Here is a 25,042-nt window from a genome sequence, read left to right on the forward strand (position 1 = left end):
CATAAGATTTAACGTAGAAAGTCCGGCAAAATGAGGGCAGCACCAGTCGTGCACGTAGCGAATAACAAAGAGTGTTCAAGAAATGTTGTACTTTTGTATCGTGTTCGATGTCGACTGTGTCATCTCCGTAGTGAACCTACTATCTATAGATACCTGTATTGATTACAAAGCCTTAAGAGTAATGTAATTTATCTATTCATATGTCAATGGCCATCGTTCCTAATATACAAATAATCTTGTAAAGATAACTAAATAACGTCAAAAAACGCATAAAGGAATCAAATCGCAATTAACTTGCATCAAGTGTAGCTTACTGTCCAAATATCTCTTCAAGACATATTAATATATCTTCCTAATTCCCAATGTTACATCAAGTGTTTATATACAGATATGTAGAGTTGAAACGAAGTAAGACTGAGGTTCTACTTCTTCACAATAAACAATACAATCTACATCTATATTAAACACGAGATCCCGATGTCTACATTCAAGTTTAACTACACATAAAAATATGAAAAACGTTTAGGGTCGGTTGCACCAAACTGTTTGTCATTGTTAACCCTTATCTTGGCATTGTAACACCCGTGATACATGGAACTTTAAAAAATCTAGCAGGGTAACTTTATTACCTAACAATATAATTCTGCCATAAATATGTCGAGCTACCCTCCTTTATTATAGAAAAAAAGAATGGAGACATATTTTTCCTTATTTTTTTTATAGTCTAGTATGCTCAATAGGTGACCGAAATCAAAAAAAAATATTATATTTAAGATATTTTGAGCCTTGCCAAGATAAGGGTTAAAGAGTTCACTAAATTTTATTCTATGGAAAGTTTAGTAGACCGCCGCGGCGCGCCGGGTGACATTGATCAGTCTGACAAGTGCGGATGGTGCAACTGGCACTTTTGAAACATTGAAAAATCGAGTAGTATACAAAACTGTGTGCGTAATACTTTTAAAGTTCCTGAGATCGGTTTGGTCTGGAAATAAGAATGATTTACTAACTACGTTATATTACAAAATTATAGCTAACTCTATACCTCTTTTGGACTTTGGTTTAACCATGGTGGTGGAAAACCTTCGAGCTTCGATTATACAAACGTGCATCAATAATAAGTGAAGTAAACATAAAATATTCGTAAAACAATTATACATAAAAAAACCTTTTTTGTTTGTGCCTGTTATCCGGCTACAAACGAGTTCTCGTAAACGTGTTTTGATAAATATTTAACAAAATATTTATCAAAATCAAACGTCGCACACAGAAAAAAATATATATTTACATAAAGAAACTATAAATACATAACAAATTAATAAGCGGAATGTAGTTTTTGAGTAAACAAGGCGCTGTTGTTTTTTTACGCTCATAACTACGAATAAGTAGATAGACATTAATTTCCATATTGAGAATGGAAGTATAATGCAAGACATTCCCTCCTCTTTTACAAATACTGACCTCTCCAATAACTGCTGTCTTTACCAAAAACGTATCTGGATCAGCAAATAATTATGGAAGTAATTAAATTAAAAAAGGGTGGTCAAAAAGATGGCATACTAGTGGTATACTCTCCCTTAACACGAAATTGATAAAATGTAACGATTGATTCAAATCCACAATTGTTTGCTTTGTGTAAAGAAGTTGTTTATCTAAACAGTAGTCATTAAGATGAAAATCCTGAAAAGTTTAGAAGTGAATTTCAAAACTACTATGTACGCGAGGAGACTTAAGTTGAGCCTTAATTTGTCATTAATTTAATTTATCCCATTGTGTAACGAAACTATACGATATTTCTGGAGAAAATTTTCGTTACACAATGGAATTCGTTAATTTGTTGACGAATCATTATGCAATATTTTTGCAATTCACTAAAAATATCTTGTTGAAATAGGCGTTCTAAAAAACGTTGCATTGGCCAAACTTTCAGGTTAAAAGAGAACGCGAGACAGACATCGTGGTGTCTCACTCCTTTAGCTTGCGCCTATCTGATGGAATCAATGTTTCTGTTCTGCAATACTTATATTTATTATCTGTAGAGAAAATCTTAAGCGCAGGGGCCTTTCTCAAAAGCTTGTAACTTGTAATACCAGTGGATGTTTCTTTCTAACAAAAGCTGTCAAAAAGTGATATCCGCTCGTATTACAAGTTACAAGCTTTTGAGAAACGGGGGCCCCTGGTGTTCTGAAAACGTTAAATTGACCAAAGTTACCGTAAAAAGAAAAAACTAACAGGTTACGTCCACGGCGTGAGACTGACAGATTCATACCAGGGATGTTGCGAATATCCGCATCCGCAACCGCGGAACTTCCGCATTATTTTCAACATCCGCATTCGCATCCGCATAAAATCGATGCGGATTTAATGCGGATGTGGATGTGAAACAGGTCGGTACAGGAACGTCTTAGCATCGGCGTAAGTGCTAGACTGCTAGGTAATTCAGTCATTAACCAAAAAAACCTATTAGAAATGAGCAGTCAAGCGTGAGTGGGACTTAATGTACGGAACCCTTGGAACGCGAGTCCGACTCGCACTTGGCCGGTTTTTTGAAATAAAAATTACTAATTTGTAATATTTGACGTTTTTTATGGTACTATCTTGACATCCGCAGGCGGATGTGAGCCTTTAAAAATCCGCATCCGCGTCCGCGGATGTCAAAAAATCGGCATCCGCAACATCCCTGATTCATACAAACGTTACATTAGTCAAGTTCCAGGGTAATGGAGAGTAAAGCCCTCGCTACACGGTCGCCGACAAGCCTACTAACCGTCTGACCTTGGTCAGTTTTGGTCAAATTTTGTTGGAAACAACTGTCTACACGGTCCGGGACGGACCAAGGCCAGGCGGTCTGGGGGCTTGTCGGCGACCGTGTAGCAAGGGCTTTAATCTAACAGGTCAGTTGAGTCAGGCGTGAGACGGATAGTATCAGGCCGTCTCACTCCTTGAGCTTGTGCCAGTCGGCGATCTGGCGGCGCGGCGCGGCCTGCACCTCGCGCCAGTGGTGCCGCGCCGAGCCGGCACCATTGGCGCCCAGCTCCAGTCGACCGATCACCTGGAAATGGGGTACTAAAGTCAATTTTTTTATTCGGTAGACTGAAATGACAGTTCATAGTTTGAAATGACATTTTATGTTCATACTATGAACTGTCATTTCAGTCTACCGAATAAAAAAATAGACTTTATATTTTAGAAACGGCCGAGTTGGTTTAAATCTATAATATCAAATCAAAACCCAATCAAGTTGTATTTATAGTTAAGGTTATTTCTAGTATATTTCTTAGTTTTAAGTATTTTTGATAATTGTGTCTATTTATTGTATGTACTCACAGACAATCCAACCTCTAGACATAGCATAGTCGCGCTACCCCGTCTGCCACACATACGGTAGCGTTACTCCATCTTCGAGTCAATCCCGTGCCGTGATTGGTCCGTGTCTTTGAACGGAGCAATCACGGCACGGGATTCGCTCACCTCGTCCCCCCGCACCCCCGTATTTTTGGCAGCATCGGTTTCATGAAAGAATTGGCCTAAGCTCAGTCTAGAGGTTGGATTGTCAGTGTATGTACTTTAATGATAAGTATTTCTAATAAATCATTATTTATATCGAAACTACCAGTAGGTACTCCGCGATCTGAACGAGGCCATGACAAACGGAGCATTGAACATTTAGGACTTTATTCTTACTTATACTTTCCATAAATGAGTTTTTCGCTTGTCATCGAGCGACAAAAAGAGACATCATTTAATTCGACAAGTTCTCGAAATTTGTATTGATTCCGCTAAAAATTTACGAGACAAACTTACCTAAAGACAATTATTGTTATATGATTCAACATACATAAGGTATACTTACCTCGCTCTTGGTGACACAGTTCATGACAGTTCCTATTAAGGAGCAGACATGGTCGAACGCGGGGTATTTTGAACGTTAGGTAACTCGAGCATGGAGTATTGTAACAGAAGTATTTACCTCGTTTTTAGCGACGCAATTCCAATCCTGTACGGCTACCATCAGTTTGGCACTGACATAAACGCCATCGAGAACGTAATTTACTTTCTATACATCTCGCTCGTACTCGCTTATTAGTGCGAATGCGATGTATAGAAAGTAAATTACGTTCTCGATAGCGTATATGTCAGTTTTGACACTGTCAGTGACTCATGATACGGGCTCAGGACCTGCAGCAACTCTAGCGCCACATGGTCGAGAGCGGCGTTGGGCGCAGCTGGCACCTCGAACACTAAGGAATTCTTGAACACGACTTTTATAGTGAAGTAGCTCATTCTTAATGATGCGGTCCCAGTCAAGCATCAGAAGCTGTACAACGACGTAGTTGAACTTGGCAGTATACTTACCTCGCTCTCGGTGACGCAGTTCCTATGAAGGAACAGACGTGGTCGAACACGGGGAGAAAATATGTAACTCGAACATGGAGTATTGTAACAGAAGTATTTACCTCATTTTTGGTGACACGGTCCCAATCCAGGACCAGCAGCTCTAGTGCCACATGGTCGAGCGCGGCGTTGGGCGCAGCTGGCACCTCGAACACTAAGGATTTCTTGGACACGACTTATAGTGAAGTGGCTAGTAGTCAAATATCAAAAGCTGTACGACGTGGTGAACGCTGCAGGTAATATACCCGAAGACTTGAATACGGACTCTCAGTAAAGTACCTCATTCTTGGTGACACGGTCCCAATCCAGGACCAGCAGTTCTAGCGCCACATGATCTAGAGCGGCGTTGGGCGCGGCTGGCACCTCGAACACGAAGGACTCGTTGAACACGGGGTTCAGCGTGCGTTTCTTCACGTGCGTCTTCTTCTTGGCGATGCGCTGCCCGTTGTACAGCAGGTACATTTTCACGTATCTGTGAAACAAGAGTGCGTAGACATGTGACGTCTGAGTTCATAAATATTGAGGATAAAAAGTTTCGGGGTGAAATCAAATTTCCTAGCGGCTGTGCGGAAAGAGAAGAGTCCTGTAGGGCTAAGATGGCCGGCTCTTTATCATTTGTCACCATGGCTGTCACGTTCTAACAAATATGTAAGTGCGAAAGTGACGCATAGCGTGACAGGTGATAAAAATGCGACCATGATAGGTGGTCTGGGGGCCGATTTTTGAATTTCGACCGCTCGATTTCATGTATTTCGTTAAATAATATCTCCACTGCTAGGCATCTAAATTCTACTAATAGAATTGAAATAGAGTGGTCAATACCACTAGATTCCCAATTTCTATGGCTTGTATTTCAAAAATTATCATTTCGCCGTTTTCCACCGAATTTCGAGTGGCGAAATCGAGCGATCGAAATTCAAAAATCGGCCCCCTGGAATGTATGCAGATCAATACATTCCACGACTCTTCTTTTTCCGCACAGACTCTAATACGTAAGTAACGGCTCGGCCACGACATTGAGCGACTGGCGACGGCGGCAGCGACAACCATAGGTGGGAACGAAAGGTCCGATCGCTGTTTCGCTCCAACCTATGGTTATCGCTGTCACCGTCGCGAGTCGCTCAATGTCGTGGCCGAGCCGTACGAGCTCGTTTAGACGGCGCGCCAAATCGCATGCAATTTTAGTTACATTGCGGATTGAGGTTACAACAATTCAGCCGACCGATCAAATGACGCAATGAAACTCGCATTTTCTTCTTTATTATAGAGTTCCTTAAATAAAGGCAGCGGCGTTAACAGCTCAGCCGGCCAGTCTCATAGTTAGGTTCCGAGGAGTATACCCGGGGCACGGCACAGCAAGACGCAAGTACCTACAGTATAGGATTGTAATAAGTTTTGCAAGTAGCAGTTTAATAGTACATTATTGTCGAGGTTCGGGAGTAGCTACTTGCAGGCTGAGGATTCGTTTTAAACGGACGACCTTGGGAGTCCGTTAAATTGAATCCGAAGCCAGCAAGTAGCCTTCCAGCCGAGTCATATGTGCTTTTCTCAAAAATGGTGCAAGAAATAGAAATATTTTACAGAACTTACAGAAGCAACGTTCTAATTTTCCATTAATTTTCACAGAAAAAAATACAACCATTAAAAAAATTAGCTTGCTGCCTTTAAAAAAAAAAGAAGTGTATTTTTCTGCTGAAAATACGCCAACCTATTTGAGACACCTAAATAGTCGCGGTACCAACATTAAGCCTGTAACCGACTATCGCACCGCACCGCGACCTTGGAGCGTCGCACCCATAAGTGAGAGCGAGAAACAGATATCTCTTTCTATAATAATAAATGCTGATCATCTGTTTGGCTGTTTAAGGGAGCTATGCCTTCATTTGATATGGCCATTTGAAGTTTTAAAAAGTTTGGAACTCGTTAAATAATGGAATTTGTATGCAACATTGCAGGTCCCGAGACTGCAATGTTTTTAACTTTTTAATTTTTCGAATGACCATAAACTACGCACTTTGCGATCTATTTTTTAACCGGCAACGTCGACTTTGCCGTCCATTTCTGAGAAAAAGGTAGTTACGGGTCGGCCAGGCCGGTGACGTCCATCTTGGGCAGGTTGCGCGCCTTCAGCAGCACCACGGTGAGGCGCGCGGCGGCCGGCTGCCAGCACAGCGACACCAGCACCTCGCCGCGGCCCACGCTGCGCATCTGTTACATTATACTCCTTATTATATTTCGTTTTTTTAGCATTAGAAATAAGGTAAACAATCTTGATGTGTCTTTTAATTGAAAAACCCATTTTAAAAATAAGTTACGGCAAATATGTAACAATTATGAATCTAATACGATCTTTTATAGTCTTCTGCTTTCATAAGTAATAGTTATAGGTTTTTAAAAAGTGTTTTTCCTTGGAGGATATAATCAAACGGAGACGCCATGTCTGTAATTTTCTGTACAAAATGTCTGCCGATTTTTGCGGGGGAGGGGAACGTCAAATGTCAAATGAGGTACAGAACGTTACGGCCCAAAGCATCTGTAATTTTCTGGATGCAACGGGCATTAGTAATGAACTTTAAAGGGCCGTCACAATAGATCAATACTTGGTCGACGTGACACTCAAAGGCCCGATACCACCCCAATAATAATAATAACGTCAAATGTATGCGTAACGTAAAAATAGCCATGTCAGATAAACGTCAGTCCATACATTGTGTATGACCGTTGGCCGCCTATTTTCGACAGAGGGGAAAGCCTGTTAATGGCTACTCCGTTTAGTTGTATCCTCCAAGTGTTTTTCAATTAAAAGACATGTCAAAATCGCTTACCTTCTTTCAAGTTCTTTCTAATGCTAAAAAAAACGAACTATAAGTTTTGGAAGTTGTCACAATGTGATTGGGTAGCCTAGGTCTCCTAACCACGGCCAACCAGGGCCGCAAGTCTGACGATTCGGTCCGAGAAAAAAGTCGCGAAAAACCCGGTCGCGTTTCAAGCGTAAACGTTTGGAGACCCCCATCTACAACGGTTTTCAAATCACATATTCCACAATATGTATACACATATGTATAGATTTCTTAGAACTAATAAACTTGTGAAGTAAATGAGACTAGGTACTTTTTATACAAAAAAATTATCTTCTTTTTAAAAAACCTGCAAAATGTAAGTCAGAAATTTCTTGGATAGGGATTTTAGCTTCTCATGCAGTGATCGATTTCATGTAACGTCGGCCGGTAATAGTTACTGTAAACCTGTAAGGATTCTATTCGCTACCTTTTTGGTTTGTTTTGACGAGATACTGGATACTGAAGCAATATTTATACTTGGTCGTGTCAGTAAAAAAAGGCGGCAGATTTTAAAAATGTAGGTGCGAAGGGATATCGTCCCATCGAAAATTTGAATTTCGCGCCTTTTTTTACTGACATGATTTTCTTGACCAGCTATATTTAAAATTTGAACTTGGCTCGCGTCTGTCAGAACAAAGAGTTTATTTAAAAGACTGGAAGCGCGGCTTCGTCATATTTCATATAGTTGGTCAAACCAAATTGTCAGTAAATAAGAACCAAAAAAACTACAAAGATGGTATGATTCCCTCTGGCTATGTTTGAAATGAGACAGTCCTTTGACAAACTATATATATATCCATTTAAGGATAAGTGCAAATTCTTCCTCACTAGGCGATCTTTTTTTTTTTTTTTTTTTTGTGGCCGGAAGGGCCACGTCACCACCAAGGACGAAAGGGGCTAGGCGATCTCCTTCACAGTACCGAACAGGGTGGACTCCAGAGGACATTAGGTACCTTGAGACTACGGGGTTGGATCTCGCGACACAGCGCCATGGCCTCGCCGCTCTGCAGCTGAAGCGTCGACAGTGGCGCCACCACCTCGCCGATTATCTCATCCCGGGAATATCTGGAAACAAATAACATAACATTAGGCATCTACACCTCTATCCACAAACAAAGGAAAGGCTGATGGCTGATAATTAAGCGGAGAATTTCTGCAAAGTTTTCCACGTGGAATAATAACAGTAACAATAACAATATTTTTATTATTATTCATAATAAAAGTTTAACAGGCACGTTACAGTGAACCCCACACTAGGCATGGCCTGTATCGCGGGGGTCATGATCATCACATTCTCACGATTTCCTACTGAGTGAGGTACTTATGAATTTTCCTCTTTCCTTAGTGAAATTGATTTGTGATTTTGATTCGTCCTTTACTTATATAATCGATTCCATTGTGTAACGTTAATTAGCCGTTTCAATAAATGTTTTTCGTTACATAAAGGAAGTAAAGGAACCCATAAAAATGTTGACGAAATGGGTTCAATAAAGCCTACGATAAATTATTTTGACATTCACCTCTCAATATTTTTAAAATGAAAATCGATCTTCCCATTTTATGTCCGTAAACTAAATAAGTACCTAACGTAGTGGCACCAGTGACCGACAGGGAACCAGTAAAGAATGACTCACGTTAGACCGGCCCGTGTCCGGGCTCCGGGCCGGAGCTCCCGGAGCTTCGTTTTCTATGGAAAGCATCACGTGATCACCTGTCATCTTACATAGAAAAGTAAGCGCCGAAAGCTCCGGCCCGGATATGGCCCGGTCTAACGTGGGTCATCCTTAACCCGACACCTAAGTTTTTATCCCAGAAAATAAGGGTAAAGCTTTGGATTCCTCCGAAAACGGTGCCGTCATATTACGGCCGCTATATAGCGTTGACTGACGTCACTAGAACGTTGTCTATGTAAACAAGATGGCGCGGTTTCCTAGACGGCGTTACGTTACGTTGACTGTCAACGTAACGTAAGATGACGGCCGTCATGACGGTGTCGATAGTTTCGTGAACGTTTTATTAGATAGCGGTGACGCCATTTTGAATAAATGACACGAGATTTGAATAAATGATTCCGTACTACGATTATTTTCCTCTTCTGATGATATTTCATCCTCCAAGTAAATTATATAATCATAATCAGCGCGTTATTTAATTCGTAAAAATGGTAAAAGTTACATTAAAGTGTCAAAAAAGTGTTTTTAATGATAGACTAAAATGTAATTGATAACAGTACATGTTATCTCAAAGAACATTAGTGATAAAATGACGCTACGAGTTCAAATAGTGTACCCTTACTTGAAGCTTTAAATCTGTGACTTTTTTACGTATCAACTATAATATTATTCCAACTATCTCATTACAGTGATTAAAAACAGTGTTAATGTTACGTACGTATATAAACAAAGATTCATGCTCACAATTCGTGTAAATATCGAACAATTTTAAATTACATAACTGCCGCCGAAAGGACGCTACCTATTACGGTCAATGACCTTTAACCAAAACGTTGTAAATATTGTAAATAAACACCATATATGTGGTCAGGATTGTATATAAGTGCAGTGTAATTATAATTTCAGTGTTTTGACAATATTGACATTGTAAATAAAGTGAATTACCAAAGCAAAAAATTGAACTTAAAGTTGCCGCTTAAAACATTACGTAATTACTCAACTTACGGAATTACTCATTACAGTGATAAAAAAACAGTGTTTACGTACTTACGTGATCAAGGATTTACACTCAGAATTAGTGTAAATATCGAATAATTTCAAATTACATAACTGCCGCCGAAAGGACGCTACCTACTACGGTCAATGACCTTTAGCCAAAACTTTGTGAATATTGTAAATAAATACTATATAGGTGGACTGGATTGTTTATAAGTCAGTTATAAGTGCATTCCGTGGTTCTGTACTTACTATGTTAATTCTGATCTTAATATTTTCTCTATAATTAGTGGATTTGTGTACAACGCCATCTGTTACTCTCCGGCTAAATCACTGAACTAAGCTCTACAATAGCACCGCAAGATGGAGACCAAATGCAGTAAATGTGATAATATTATTAATGATAAATATCGCTTGCAATGCGTTAGTTGTAAAAAGTCATACCACATGGATTGTACACATGTAACAATACATCGATTCAATTTGATGGAAAAAGATAAGAAAATATTCACATGTCAATCCTGCATGTCCACATCCACCTCGGATGCTAATAACTTTTCATCTCCAAAATTCTCTTGTGACAATGTTACAGTCCGCAAGAAGTATAAAATAAATATCCAGACAGAAAACTCCTTCTCTGGTTTATCTGAAGATGAGTATGAAGACGCGTCACATTTGAAATCACCAGTATTAAATCCGACTTACCGTGACTTACGTTTAAACACCAGCCAGAATCTCCAGAAAATGTCAAATGAAATTAGTGAACTCAAAGATAAATTGAATTCTGCGGACTCGGAAATTGAACAATTACTAGCTTTAAATAAGTCATTAACTAAGAGGCTTACTGAGTGTGAAACAAAATTAAAGAAGTTAACTCCTGCTCCTGTCACCGGTTCGAGTTCAAAAAATCAAAATAAACCTGAAACTAAGAAGAAAAAAGAAGTTAAAAGAACTAAGATGGACTTTTCGTCGACTGAAGAAAAACAGGACCTGCATGCGAACATTGGCGGGAGTAATTTGGGGTCCCCGAAAGATGTTAGTACTCCAGCGCCATCTGTTGACCAACTTGAAAAACAAACACCAGAGTCCACGCAGTTCGCAAATTCTTCGAATCGGACACCATCGCACTTAACAACACAATCTAATAGTACAGAAAATAAAAACTCTCATATATTCAACAAAAATCCATACTCGAATATATATAACAAGCAGTTTCAAGATGACTTTGGAAAAAGAATGGCGCATGGATTGTCTAAACGAAAAATTGTAATATTATCTGACCAGCAAGGAAGAAATCTCGGTTCATCAATGAGCACAATGTATGGATCTTACTTCGACATCAGGTGCTACTCTAACCCTGGTGCTGATACGAGGAATGTATTGAAATCACTGCCGAGCTGTGGAGCATCGTTGTGCAAAGATGACTTCCTGATTATTATGACCGGAACCAACGATAAAAACCCCAGCAAACTTTACGCTAATCTATATTATTTAGTCCAAAGTCTAGAGAATACTAACATTATAATTTTACAAGTGCCTTACAATAATTACTTAAATGTACGTCCTCTGAACAACATGATTAAATTTATTGCGGAACAATTTAACCATTGTACCTATGTAACATGCGATCATAAGCCAATCAGTAATACTTTCAATAAGACGTCATTATTAAAACAATTGGCCACAAAAATGTTTCACCAAATAGCCTGTACGCTGTACACTAAGTCTTACCAGCTGCAACTAGGGTTGCCAACCGTACTATATTATATAGTATTGTACTATATTTTGGCTCTCTGTACTATATAATTTTGGAAAAATATATAGTACGCTAAAATACTATATTTCCGATTAAACGTATTTTACACTTGTTTAGTATTTTGTCTAAAAGTACTATATTTTTTTGAAATTACTATATTTTTGATGCCTTATTCTGGAAAATACTATATTCCACCAAAAAATAGTTGGCAACCCTAGCTGCAACTGCTACAGAGCAATATGAATGTAAATAAAAACATGTACCCAGAATGTGAGCGTCGATACGTTGCTGAGGCTGCTTCCCAGAGATCTGAACGTACTATGCATGATATGTCAAACACAGGTAACCAAAAGACTGTTGCTAAAAAGTTTTTTCGTCACTACTCCTTCTAACTATACCTTAACACAGCAGAAAATTAACACAGAGAGTAATAAAAATATAGATAAATTTATAATTTTGCATCAAAATATATGTGGTCTAATTAACAAACTGGATAGTTTAGAATTTACATTGAACGAATTTCAAAATAATTATCAAAATATTGATGTACTCTGTTTTAGTGAAACATTTATTAAAAAAGGCTCTGAACAAAACATAAAATTAAATAACTTTAAACTAGCAGCATCATATAGTAGAGAGACATGTAGAGGTGGTACAGTAATATTGGTTAGAAAGTCATTAGAAGTTAAGTCCATCGATATTGTTCAAAAATTAGCGTCTAACTTCTATTTTGAATGTTGTGGTATTGAAATTACTAGCATTAATTTAATAATAATTACCATCTACAGGATACCACAACAAACTCAATCGCATTATGGTGTTTTTCTACATAAACTTGAGAGTTTGCTCCAATTTATAGCCCTAAAATATAAAAAGAAAAAAATTGTTGTATGTGGTGACTGGAACATAGATATCCTTAAGGATAATACAGTTACGAAGGACCTATCTAGTTTATTAAGGAGTTACAACCTTGCGATGCATATAAATACACCCACTAGAATTAATACATGTATAGACCAAATTGCTAGTAACATCCGTAATGTTAAATCTGACACCCACAAACTTGAGCTGTCTGATCACGATAGAGCCCAATCCATCACATTAAATATTAATAAAACTAAATCTTATACAACTTGGTTTGAAATGAAAAGGGACTATAACCGTGATAATGTCAGAAAGTTTCATGATAGTATTAAAGCTCTATCTTTTTGTGAGGTTTTAAGTTCTGACAATGCACAGGAAGCGTTTAAAATATTTTATGATCTATTGAAACTTTTCTATGACTTATGTTTTCCCCTTATTAAAGTAAAAATTAGCAATAGACAAAAGAATATTAAGTGGTTGTCTACAGGTATCCGTAAATCCTGTCAGGTCAAACGACAAATGCTCTTCATAAGTCGGCAAAGTGGGGATAATATAGATAATAATAAAATTACTCTTAGAAAATATGGTAAAGTACTTGCACAATGTATAAATAAATCAAAACAAATTAGCAACAATAAATATATAACTACAAATAAAAACAAATGTAAAGCAACCTGGAATATCATATCCTCGCAGGTATCAAGCGTAGACCATTCAACTGATATAAAATATTTGAAAATTGATGACAAAACTTATGACAGTCCTCATGATATCTGCACCACACTTAACAATCATTTCATTGAATTGAGTAACGTAAATAAAATAAAAATTAATACTAAGCAGCCAACAAAAATAAATATCGAAAATTGCGTATCCACTATGTTCCTGATGCCAACGGATTCCAATGAGATTTATAAAATTATAATGTCTCTGAACAACAGCAAAACTTCTGGCATTGATGATATTTCAACTGAATTAGTAAAACTAACTGCATCTTTCTTAAGTGGCCCTCTGGCACACGCAATCAATTTGTCTTTTAGTCATGGCTATTTTCCTGAACAGTTAAAGACATCCATTATAAAACCGATATATAAAAAAGGAGAACGTGACGATCCCGGCAACTATAGACCAATAACAATTGTCCCGATACTGTCAAAAATAGTTGAAAAAGCCTTTTGTGTCAGATTAGAAAGTTTTTTAACCAAACATAACATCCTACATCCTGATCAATACGGCTTCCGAAAAGGCCTTAACACAGAACTGGCATGTTTTGAATTTATTAAATATATAACAGAATCTATCAATAATAAATTACCTGTTATGTCCATATTCCTTGACATGACAAAAGCATTTGACCTTGTAGATCATTTAAAACTGCTTAAAAAATTAGATAGTTATGGAATTAGAGGTCAAACAAATGACTGGCTTAGATCTTATTTAACCAATAGACAGCAATGTACTGAAATATCAAAATTTGTTGAGATTGATAATAGCTTGCATAAATTAGTATACAGATCACCTTTACGTACGGTTGTTTCAGGAGTACCTCAAGGAAGTAACTTAGGGCCACTTTTATTTTTAATCTTTATCAATGATCTTCCTAAAGCCACTAAGCCTAAAACCATACTTTTTGCAGATGATACAACCATCGTAGTCAGGAGTCAAAACCAACTTACATATGAGTCAGATATCAACGATGCCTTGACAGAGATGAATGATTGGATACTTGATAATAATCTTCTAATAAATCTGAGTAAAACGCAATTTATGCAATTTCATTCTTCCAGAACAACACCGCCACAAATTAACATTAATATTGACAACATTCCCTTACAGAAAAGTAATATCATTAAATTTTTAGGTTTAAATATTGACTCCTCACTAAATTGGAGAGAACATATTAGCTCAGTGTGTAAAAAACTAGACCGTTTCATATTTGCCCTAAGAAAACTACGTCAGTCTGTGTCTTATGAAGCCGCCCTCACAGCTTACCACGGTCACGTCTCATCTATTCTCAACTATGGCCTCATCATCTGGGGTAACTCTGTTGAAGTGGAAAGAGCGTTCAAATTACAAAAAAAATGTGTACGTGCAATATCTAACGCTCAAATTGGAAGTAGCTGTAGACCATTATTTAAAAAACACAAAATCTTACCTCTAGCATGTATGTACATTCTAAAAATCTGTAATTTTGTTAAAAAGTTTCCAAAGTACTATGTCAAACGTTCCGATATATATTGTTCAAGCAACCCTAGACCACAATACAAAAATATGCTAAATCAACCGCGATGCATGACTGACATTTACAGAAGGAACGCTTACAATGCAAGTATTGTAATATACAATAAATTACCAGTCCAAATAAAGGAACTCGAGGGCAAGGAATTTACTAAAAAACTGAGATATTGGCTCAATGATCGCTGTTTTTATACTGTAAAGGATTTTATGAATCATACGGATTCTGATTCTTAAATTTTACTGATATAACTCGTCGTTATGTTACCAATTGTCGCATTTATTTTGTATGTAGAATTTAAATGCTAAAATATCCTTTGTAATTGTAAAATTTGCATACTGTTTAAAACGGTCGGAAAAGGTGAAACATACTTATTTATTACACTAACACATGTAATCTTAACCCTTTTTCTGCGAATAAATTATTGTTTGTTTTGTTTGTTTTGTTTGTTTATAGATGATCAAGCAAATCTTGTCAGTAGGAAAAGGCACGAAATTCAAATTTTCTATGGGACGTTATCCCATCGCGCCTACATTTTTCAAATTTGCCGCTTTGACCTTGGTGGATGACGGTGTGTTATGACGCCGTGGTACTTTCCACATGTCGCCACCGTAAAGACGGCCGTCTTTTGCTGCCGCTATATGACGGCCGTCATATGACGGCACCGTTTTCGGAGGAATCCAAAGCTTAAGTATCTACAAGCCGATTTCTTATATAATGTGGCAACACTGCCCAGTAGCTGCACAGCCCTTATTTTCTTAGATGAAAATGTAAGTGCGGTCACTGGTGGCACTACGATACCTACTGGAAAAACATTGACAATGTATAGTCATTAGTCACCTGTCAAAGCTAAGCACAACGAAGTGCAGCGTGATGGCAGGGAGCTGGTGCGGCGCCAGGCCGTAGAAGGTGAAATCTTCGTCGTATACGGGGCAGCGGGTCTTGCGTACCACCCTGGAATATGGAACAGATAAGTGAAAGGAATAAAGGATCTTCATTGTCACCCACGGCTATTTCAACAGTATGATTTGCTTAACTTGCCAGTGTAGTATGTAGAGAGAGGGCAATAAAAAGTTCATTCTCTAGAGTCTGTGCGGAAAGAGAAGAGTCGTGAAAGACTCAGATCGAGTCGTGAAAGACAGACTCGATCTAGGCTCGTGCTTAGGCGGGTGTTGTGCCTGGGGACCGAAGTCCGACGAGAGTTTGCTAGGAGTAGTATATAAAGTAACTGACATTCGGAACTCCGTAAGCGCGATGTTGGAAATGCCAACGCCATCTGTTAGAATTTTGTGGCAAGACGTTGACAGCGACAGAGGAGACGCTACACCGGGTGATCTCATTGGATATTATATTAGTTAACGATACTAACCTGGTGCACGAAGGTGACTTGGTGGTAAACTGGTGGTGGTGGTGGTGTACGAAGTACAAAAAGACCTTTATAGCGAACTCGGCGCCGTCGACTGGACAGAAACTGCTTTGGACAGATTAGCATGGCGGTCTTTGGTGTCGGAGGCCAAGATCCACTTCGGGTCGTTGCGCCACAGCAGTAAGTAAGTATACTGACCTGGTCTTGACCTTATGTTGTTTGTCCGGCAGCAGCTGCAGTTTAACATAGGGGTCGGGGCCCGCGGGCTCGCGCCCTGGCAAGCCCTGGCAGGAGACCACCGACACCACCAATGCGTTCTTCTCGTTCTCATATCTGAAATAGTTATTTGTACAACAAGAGATCAAAGTTTGATATTTCTTCGAGTGCTTATTTTGAGTCCCGTGCAAGCGAAAGATTCTATACTAATTTAGAATCTTGAGCGTAGTAAGGGACTCAAAAGCGCACGAGATGTAAATAACTTTGATCTCGTGTAGTTCACAAAACTTTTCACCTCAGCAGTGAGAACATATTAGAGAACCCGAAACATGTATTCCTTCTTCATCGCTTACCTCTATTCACTCATGTTTTCTTAAGATATAACAATTAAGTTTTCACCTCAGCAGCTCGAACAAGGGTACTTTGCTACTTAAAAACAGTGAGCAAAATCGCATTTTGCACACTGAGTGTGCAAAATCGTATTTTGCTCATTTTGTCTCACTCAGTGAGCAAAATGCGATTTTGCTCACTGTTTTTAAGTAGCAAAGTACCCTTGTTCGAGCTGCTGAGGTGAAAATACATTTTTATCATGTAAAGACGTGGAATTTAAAAAAATTAGAGTTCCATGAAGGGTACACGGAAAGAACATGTCTAGTCACTCTGACAACATTTTGAGTTATCGCGGTTTGAAAGGAACGATATGTACATAATTAACCATATAATTTTCGTGTGTGGGTGTTTTTAAAGTGAGAAAAAAAGGAGTTATTATATTTATAGAAGCTGTAACAAATAGTTCATTGAGAGCTCTAGATTTTGAGATTAAATTCACATTTTTGAAAAAAAAAAATACTAGACATGTTCTTTCCGTGTAGGTACCCATCATGATAACTTTATTTTGTGCCAAAATCTCATACTTACTTGTAAATGGTCTAACTAAACGTAAACGCCACCATTGAGGAATTTTGTAATTGTGACAAAAAAAATGATGAAGTCGTTTTCAACTATGGATATCCAATTTATTTCCCTCCATACTTATTCCATTTTGAATATTGAATAAATCGACATTCAAGACTCCGAGCCACAAGTTTGCAAATTATACATAAACCTTCCTCTCGAATCACTCTGTCTATTAAAAAAACCGCAGCATAATCCGTTGCGTAGTTTTAAAGATCTAAGCATACATAGGGACAGACAGACAGGGAAGCGACTTTGTTTTATACTATGTAGTGATATCCTTAGCCTACAACTAAAGCTCTAAGCTAAGTCTAGACTATAATAAAAGCCCTTATTACACATATTGTGTTACAAAAGCCAACACAAATACCTATTGAAAAGTTAAGAGCCACTACACCCGCAATACTTCAACAAAAACAAAACCAATAGCGTCGGGAGCAAATATCGTGTATTGTACGAGGTTTAATTTAATTAGGTACTAGAAGCGTTACCACGAGTTTACCGCGGCAGTATTCGCCAGCTAGTGCGCAACTCACTCGCAGAACATCTCGCTATAGATTTACCGTTTAATGAGGTGGTAGGAACTTATTATGATTTGCGGGCCTACCGCTCTTGCGTAGACCTCTATAAAAATATTCTTACCACCTTACATTTGCAGTTAGACAAACCAAGGAGTCATTTTATATGGATAAATATAGTAACTATGTACCTAAGGAACGGCATCGTTGAACATTTAAGTTTGCACAGGCATCTGAAAACTTTACTTGTTTGCCGTTGGACAAAATATAAACGAAGGTGGTTTTGTTGTAAGTATTAATTTACTTTAGGGAAAAATAATGGACCCGTAGACGAATAATGGAGCCGGTATCTTTCACAATGGAATAAGCGCAGATACTTAAAGTCTCTTTTTCCCTATGGTATTTTATTAAGATACTCGTATAGTTGGCTGCCGACGCGGCTGAAGGTTAAATTTGTCTGAAACAGGCCATAAAAGACTTTTACTGCCGCCACGGGGACGCAGGAATAACATGGCTTTAAATTTTATTTGTCAAGTTGTAAGATGCCTGGTAACGTAGGATATGGTACGTGAGCTGTTTATTCTGGTAATAATATTAGGTACTTAATAAGAAAGATCGGAAGTGTAGGCGTCGTGCGCGCGGGTTTTGACATTGAGAGGTGATTTTGATAACTTTTGACTTTTACCCCGAATATAGTTATGATGACAATAGAGTTAGACCAAGCTCAGTCTGCAGTGCCAATATTTGACAACCACTTAAAAAACATATGGTAATGTTTCTTAGCTTATGACATGTTTCCCTTAAATCAATTAATTATATTTTAGTAGGCAATAATAATAATCAGAGCTGGTGCGGCCGCCAACGCGGCTGAACACCTCAAGCGGCGCAAATATGCAGCCATTGATCCTGGCTGCATGTTTGAGCCGTTTGGGGTGGAAACCCTTGGGCCGTGGGGACCTGGCGCCCACGGCATATTCACCGAGCTGGCGAAGCGCCTCGTGGAGGCGACGGGTGACAAGAGGGCTGGCTCCTACCTGGCGCAACGCATTGGTATTGCCGTCCAGCGCGGCAATGCCGCCAGCCTTCTTGGCACCCTGCCCAAAGGCACAGAGCTGGAGCCACTTTTTTATTTATAATTTTAGTTTATGTTTTAATTGTAGCTTTATATAGTTTTTAATTTTAGTTTATAATTTTTCTTTCATATTACATTATTACCTTGAAAAGGGGATAATAGTTATTATATTAATTTATTAAAATTATATGCGTAGGTGATTCTTTGCTGACACTAAATCACTCTGTGTGTAATTAAAATATAATAATAATAGTAATATAGCCTCTTTATTCCTTAATAAACAAACATATCATTTCTTAATTAAGTTAATATTTCATTTCATGCATTAGGTACTATACTTTACAATTACACATTATAATATTGCAAGTTTACAGTATAATTTATTTTCTTATTATTATTATTTATTTATTTTAATATCGAAAAACATATGTAGATTAATAAATTATACATCATTTATTTATTTAAATGTTTATATAAGGACCCCTCTACGAGTAAAGGCCTCCTCCATTAGTAGGCAATATCTTAATGTAATCTATTCTGTATTTTTAATTTTTAATTTTAGTTGTAATTTAAATTTTTATGTTTCACAGCCTTTTGAGCCATGTTGCTTGACTAATAAAATATATTATTATTATTATTAGCTGTCTTAAAGACATATTGATGACAGGTAAGTGGAATGCATGTGGAATGAGATATCTTAAAGTGTCATTCTATGGAATCTGCTAACTATATAAACAAACCGCCATATTAAAATTGTCTCTGAATGTCAAGTTACTAGAGACTTTTGTTTACAAAGTTAGCATCAAGTTCCATAGAATGACACTTTAGCTAATACTTGCACCCAGCTTGCACCTTATTTAGAAAAAACAAATAGTTTAGATTAGACCCAGGTTTAAAGTTCACAGAAAATTTACGACACCTAATAGGTAGCCCCGGAGTTACCTTCATACTCTCGTTTATAATTTAATGTACATTGAAGTTACCTACTACTTAAGTTTTAGTACACTTTTCCGTCTTTTCCACATAGACAGTACATAGAATAATTCTATTTGCAGACAGTTTCCCCTTCTCCGATGTAAGACAGCTCGTTAACTATAAAGTATAGTCTATAAATAATGAGTTTGACGCACGGCGCGGGGGCGTGAGTGGGCTTCGATGGGGTTCGGTTGTTTAGCACCTCATTGATTTTATGGTTTTCAGTTTCATATTGGATGCGGATCTGCGGGCCGCTCCTGTGTGCGAAGATCGCTAATCGCCATACTTTAACAGCCGTAGGTGACTCACGCTAGAATGGTCCGAGTCCGGGCCGAAGCGTCTGGCGCTTTGATTTCTATGACGAGTAATCAGTCATGACACTGATGACGAGATGCTTGAGAAGCCCGGACCCGGACCATTCTAGTGTGATACATCCTATGCGCAAAGCGCTGTCTCGCTTTTAGGTAAGGCTAGCGATATCACCACCCTGTTCACCCACCTATATTTATTGAGTAGGTAACCAATCGATTTTAGCGCGTATTGCTTGTTTGCCCCGATTAATCCATCTTTATGACTGTCATTGATGGATTCGGAATAAAAAAGAAATCGGATGTTTACCGTGGGATTCTGCTTAAAAATGCTGTTTCTACGTTCCATACCAGAAAAAATGTATTGTTAACGGAGTTTTAAACGGAGGCAGGTATGGGGACGTAATAGTTAATGGACGAGTGCTGTAATGTTTAATAATTATAATACTCGTATTTTGTATTAATTGAAACATCCTCACTCATAATGATAATATTAATCGACTTCTTTACTTTCAAAGACGGTTAGGGAGGATTGGCGAAAATTTCCGGAATAGTTAATTAGAAGAGATAGACCTCTAAAATGATAACTTTACCGTAGTCGGGTAAAAGTGTCTTTACAGCATAATATTTTTTTTTATCAAAATTAGGTACCTACAAACTTCAAATATCGAACGTTAACATACCTAATGTGGGTAGGTAATTTAAGTTCCATGCTAATCAGAGTTGCTAAGTATTTTCCTATCTTTTAAACCTACACTTCAGCATTCTATAGGTATCTTCCTTTAGTCTGCCTGCGGTCAGATTACGTCCTGATAGGAATATCGACCGGCTTCCCCGTTCCCGGCCGCAAGTACGTTGACACAAACCCACAATGCAGCCTCATGTATAATGTAAGCGGTTTGGAATTCGATTCCTATTGTCCACGAGAAATGGACGGTCCTACTACAGTCTCGCATATTGGTATCTTTTGCGGAGAAATAGACAGAATAATAAAAAAAATATTAAATGAGGTTGGACTTTGTAGTTCAGAAATACTGTCTGAAAAGATGCGCATGGTATAGGGCATAGCATTTGAATTGATTACTTATGAAACATTAAGGACTTAACATAACTCACGCTAGAACGGTCCTGGCGGCCTAGTCAAGATGACAATCGTTAATCGTTTGCGCTACAACAACGAAACGCTATCTGTCTCTCTATTGCACTAATATCGATGAGTGATAAAGAGATAGAAAGTATTTCGTTGTCGTAGCGCTAAAAGTCCGGGCCGAGGCATCTGGCACTTCCGTTTGCGAAAGCATCACGTGATCGAGAACATTTTGGGTCAAATAAAGGTGACAGTCCATTTCCAACCGCAGCTGCACTACTGTTCATTTTACTATGGAAATTGACAGTAACAGCGGCGCGTTCAGTACCAGTAGTGCAGCTGCGGTCAGAAATGGAATGTTACCCTAAGGTTAGAGATAAAACACGACTCACCGCAGTTTGAAATGCAAGTCCCCGAGCCTTCCCTCGCTGTTGTCGGAGTCTGCTGGCTTGTTCGGCTTCTCGGTGGCATTGGCGTCGGCGAGCTCCTTGCTCAGCGGCGCCGGCTCGGGCGCCGTCGGCGTGTGCGGGCTGTTGCCGCCGGATGACTGCAAGATAACATTTGCATGTTGCAGGGATACCGGTATTATATGAATAAATGAATGAATATGAATATGAATATGAATATTATTTGTATGGGAACGAAAACGGTATTTTTATGTTCTTTGTTAATGATTTCATTTCTAATTGGGCAATCTTGTAATACGAAGTCGTTACCTAAAAACACAACTGAGTACTATTTCGAGTGTAAAATCATTTGAAATTTATGGTTATTTCGAAGTTTTTACAAAAAATTCCGATCCGGTTCCGATCCCTGGCATGTTGAGATAGGTTATCTAGTCGTTAGGTTGATATATTATTATAACTCTCAACTGTGGGAAAATTCTAATCGAGTTCTCGATTAGAATTTCGAGCTCAGAGGGTGGTGACTAGTGTTGCATATGAGCTTAGAGATCGCACGGCGGTGGCTAGTGATGTACTGACCGGGATTTGCGGCGGAATCGGCGCGTTAGGCGACGAGGTAGCTGGCGCAGTCGGTGCGGGTAGGCGACGGAGACTTGCGCAGGTAGTGCGTCGTTGAGCCTGAGCCTGTGGCTAGTGATTTAGGCGGCGAGGTAGCTGATGGCGCAGTCGGTGCGGTAGGTGACGGAGACTTGCGCAGGTATTGCGTCGCTGAGCCTAGGATCGCACGGCGGTGGCTAGTGATGTACTGACCGGGATCTGCGGCGGGATCGGTGCGTTAGGTGGCGAGGTAGCTGATGGCGCAGTCGGTGCGGTAGGTGACGGAGACTTGCGCAGGTAGTGGGTCGCTGAGCCTGGAGACCGCACGGCGGTTGCGCGGCGTGGCGGCTGGAACACTAGCGCCTTGTCTGGGCCGCGCTTGCCTCCTGAGACAAAAATAGGATATTAATAAACAATATCATTTACGGGTTTAAATGATGATAAATGATTAATTATTTGTGATGAAATCACAGTGAGGACATTTAGAATATTAAGCACGTCCGTAAAAAAAATGAATTAAATGTTTTTTAGTTGAACTAAAAAAGTTTTATTTATTTATTTACAGCAATAAATATGGTTAAATATACAACTATCACAGTGAGTTGTGTCGCTTGGCGAGCCAGTAGGCAAACCCGGAGAGCGTGCGAGCGCCAGCACTAGCAAACAGAATTTCACGCCATGCCATATTTAGGTACCTAGCTTGTGGAGAGAGTTGCGTCGCTTGGCGAGCCAGCAGGCGATCCCGGCGAGCGTGGCGAGCGCCAACGCGCCCGCTCCTAGCACTAGCAACCAGAATGTCGCGCCGTGCCATTCACACGCTATAAGTATATGTACAGTTACCTAGCTTGTGCAGCGAGTTGCGTCGCTTGGCGAGCCAGCAGGCGATCCCGGCGAGCGTGGCGAGCGCCAACGCGCCCGCTCCTAGCACTAGCAACCAGAATGTCGCGCCGTGCCATTCGCCCGCTGCAACAAATACAAAGTGAAGATTAAATTATAAATCATAATCGATAAATAAATAAAATAGAATATTGATTACATGTGTTTATTGGTCAAACACAACTTACAGACTAACTCGATTACATGATTGATACATAGCTTATATAATAAGTGCATAAGTACACATATACCACACGCCCCCTCTGCATGTAAAAATAAAAAAGTATAAGCTTTTTTTTTAGGAATAATATAGTTTAGTTCTATTTTTGTGCAGAGTTTTTTGTCTATTTCTTTTATCTAGAATTATTACATTGGGTTCAATGTCCTTAACTACTTTAAATGGACCTAAATGTAAGGGGTCCAGTTTGCTAGAACAAGCTTCGTTTTTAACTAATACTAAATCGCCTTCTGTATACTTTACAGTGTGTACATAAGTGTCGTAGCGAGCTTTTCTTAACTCCTTACTTTTACATATATTATTCTTAGCATCTAGTTGCGACTTTTGTAACCTATATTTTAATTCATACGGGTAATCGTTATGGTTGTACAAAGGATCTAATGTATCTGTCAAATTTGTCGGTATATTACACATTTTTCCAAAAATAAGTTCAAATGGGCTGTATTTGGTTTCGGTATGAACAGTAGTATTGAAAGCAAAACACCAGTAGGGTAACCATGTACTCCAATTTTGTGCCGAGTTATCTGTTTGAATGCGTATAAAGGAAATAAGATTTTTATGACTATTTTCTAGTGCACCTATAGTTTGATGATGATAAGCAGTTGACGTTAAATGTGTAATTTTTAAGAGATTACATACTTCTTGCATCGTAGATGAAATGAATCCTGGCAGGGTCGCCATGTACGGATGGATGTTTTAATAAATAAAATAGAATATTGATTACATGTGTTTATTGGTCAAACACAACTTACAGACTAACTCGATTACATGATTGATACATAGCTTATATAATAAGTGCATAAGTACACATATACCACAACTCCAAATAATTACCATGTTCAAAATATTGCAATAATATATTGTAAAATTAATCTTTCTGTTATTTGCCGCACTAAAGTTGTCTTGTTCAAGTGTTCGTTGTAAAGAATCCCGCTTCCACCATTGTGCGGCACAAGCAGTATTTAGTACAAAAATGCTTGTGTTGACAGTTGTGTAGAAGCGTAAAAGCTTTGCAATTGCGATTATTAGATTTTTTTAAGTTACCAAACAATACCCTTAATTAAGAACTTACCGAAAACACTTGGGTGACAATTGTATGCCTGTGCCTGCAAATGTCACTCAAGTAAAGTTAGTTATAGCTACGATGTTAGTTTTAATTTTTAATATGTTACGTTGATTATGTAAGTACTTACAACAGAGACTCGCGCCTGCAGTCAAACTGTGCAAACAGTTTTGCAGGGAACTGTATTAGATTATAAGTTTATTTCATGTATTAATAATAACAAAAAAAAGAACGTTCAATATGTACGAGTATGTAGGAGCAACAGCTACGTACGTAAGAAATTACGTACCTACTTAGGTTTAATGATATATTATTATATTTGTTGACGCAACTTTCAACGTAACAAACACAATGCATACGTAACGACACGTGTTTCACATGAAGCCAGAAAGCTCTGGGGCGCTATCGTTTCCATTCCAATATCAGTTTTACTGTAAATAGTGGTATAAAGGGAGCAGCTCGCAATGCACAGCACATGCACTAGGCACGTGCAGAGTGACCTACTTTCTTGGGAGTTACGTCCCTATTTATATCCATTTAATTGCAACATTTATGTTAGAACCTAGAAACAAATCAACGTTTGATTAAATAGGCTCAAGTAGACTCTCGCC

General features: G+C 38.6%; 1 protein-coding gene across 1 annotated transcript in view; it reads right to left on the reverse strand.

Moving 5' to 3' along the window:
- Nucleotides 1-2,920: 2,920 nt before the first annotated feature.
- Nucleotides 2,921-25,042, reverse strand: part of LOC134656654 (synaptotagmin-4) — a 41,023-nt gene continuing 18,901 nt past the window's right edge. The window contains exons 2-10 of the mRNA XM_063512217.1: nucleotides 23,095-23,217; nucleotides 22,468-22,640; nucleotides 21,646-21,800; nucleotides 16,322-16,456; nucleotides 15,598-15,711; nucleotides 8,186-8,297; nucleotides 6,473-6,600; nucleotides 4,672-4,864; nucleotides 2,921-3,049 (exon numbers count right to left, since the gene is read on the reverse strand). Coding sequence (XP_063368287.1) covers nucleotides 2,933-3,049; nucleotides 4,672-4,864; nucleotides 6,473-6,600; nucleotides 8,186-8,297; nucleotides 15,598-15,711; nucleotides 16,322-16,456; nucleotides 21,646-21,800; nucleotides 22,468-22,640; nucleotides 23,095-23,217 — 1,250 coding nt within the window. The 3' untranslated portion in view covers nucleotides 2,921-2,932. The remainder of the gene's footprint in view (nucleotides 3,050-4,671; nucleotides 4,865-6,472; nucleotides 6,601-8,185; nucleotides 8,298-15,597; nucleotides 15,712-16,321; nucleotides 16,457-21,645; nucleotides 21,801-22,467; nucleotides 22,641-23,094; nucleotides 23,218-25,042) is intronic.

This window comes from Cydia amplana, chromosome 18 (genome assembly GCF_948474715.1).
Source record: "Cydia amplana chromosome 18, ilCydAmpl1.1, whole genome shotgun sequence".
NCBI lineage: Eukaryota > Metazoa > Arthropoda > Insecta > Lepidoptera > Tortricidae > Cydia > Cydia amplana.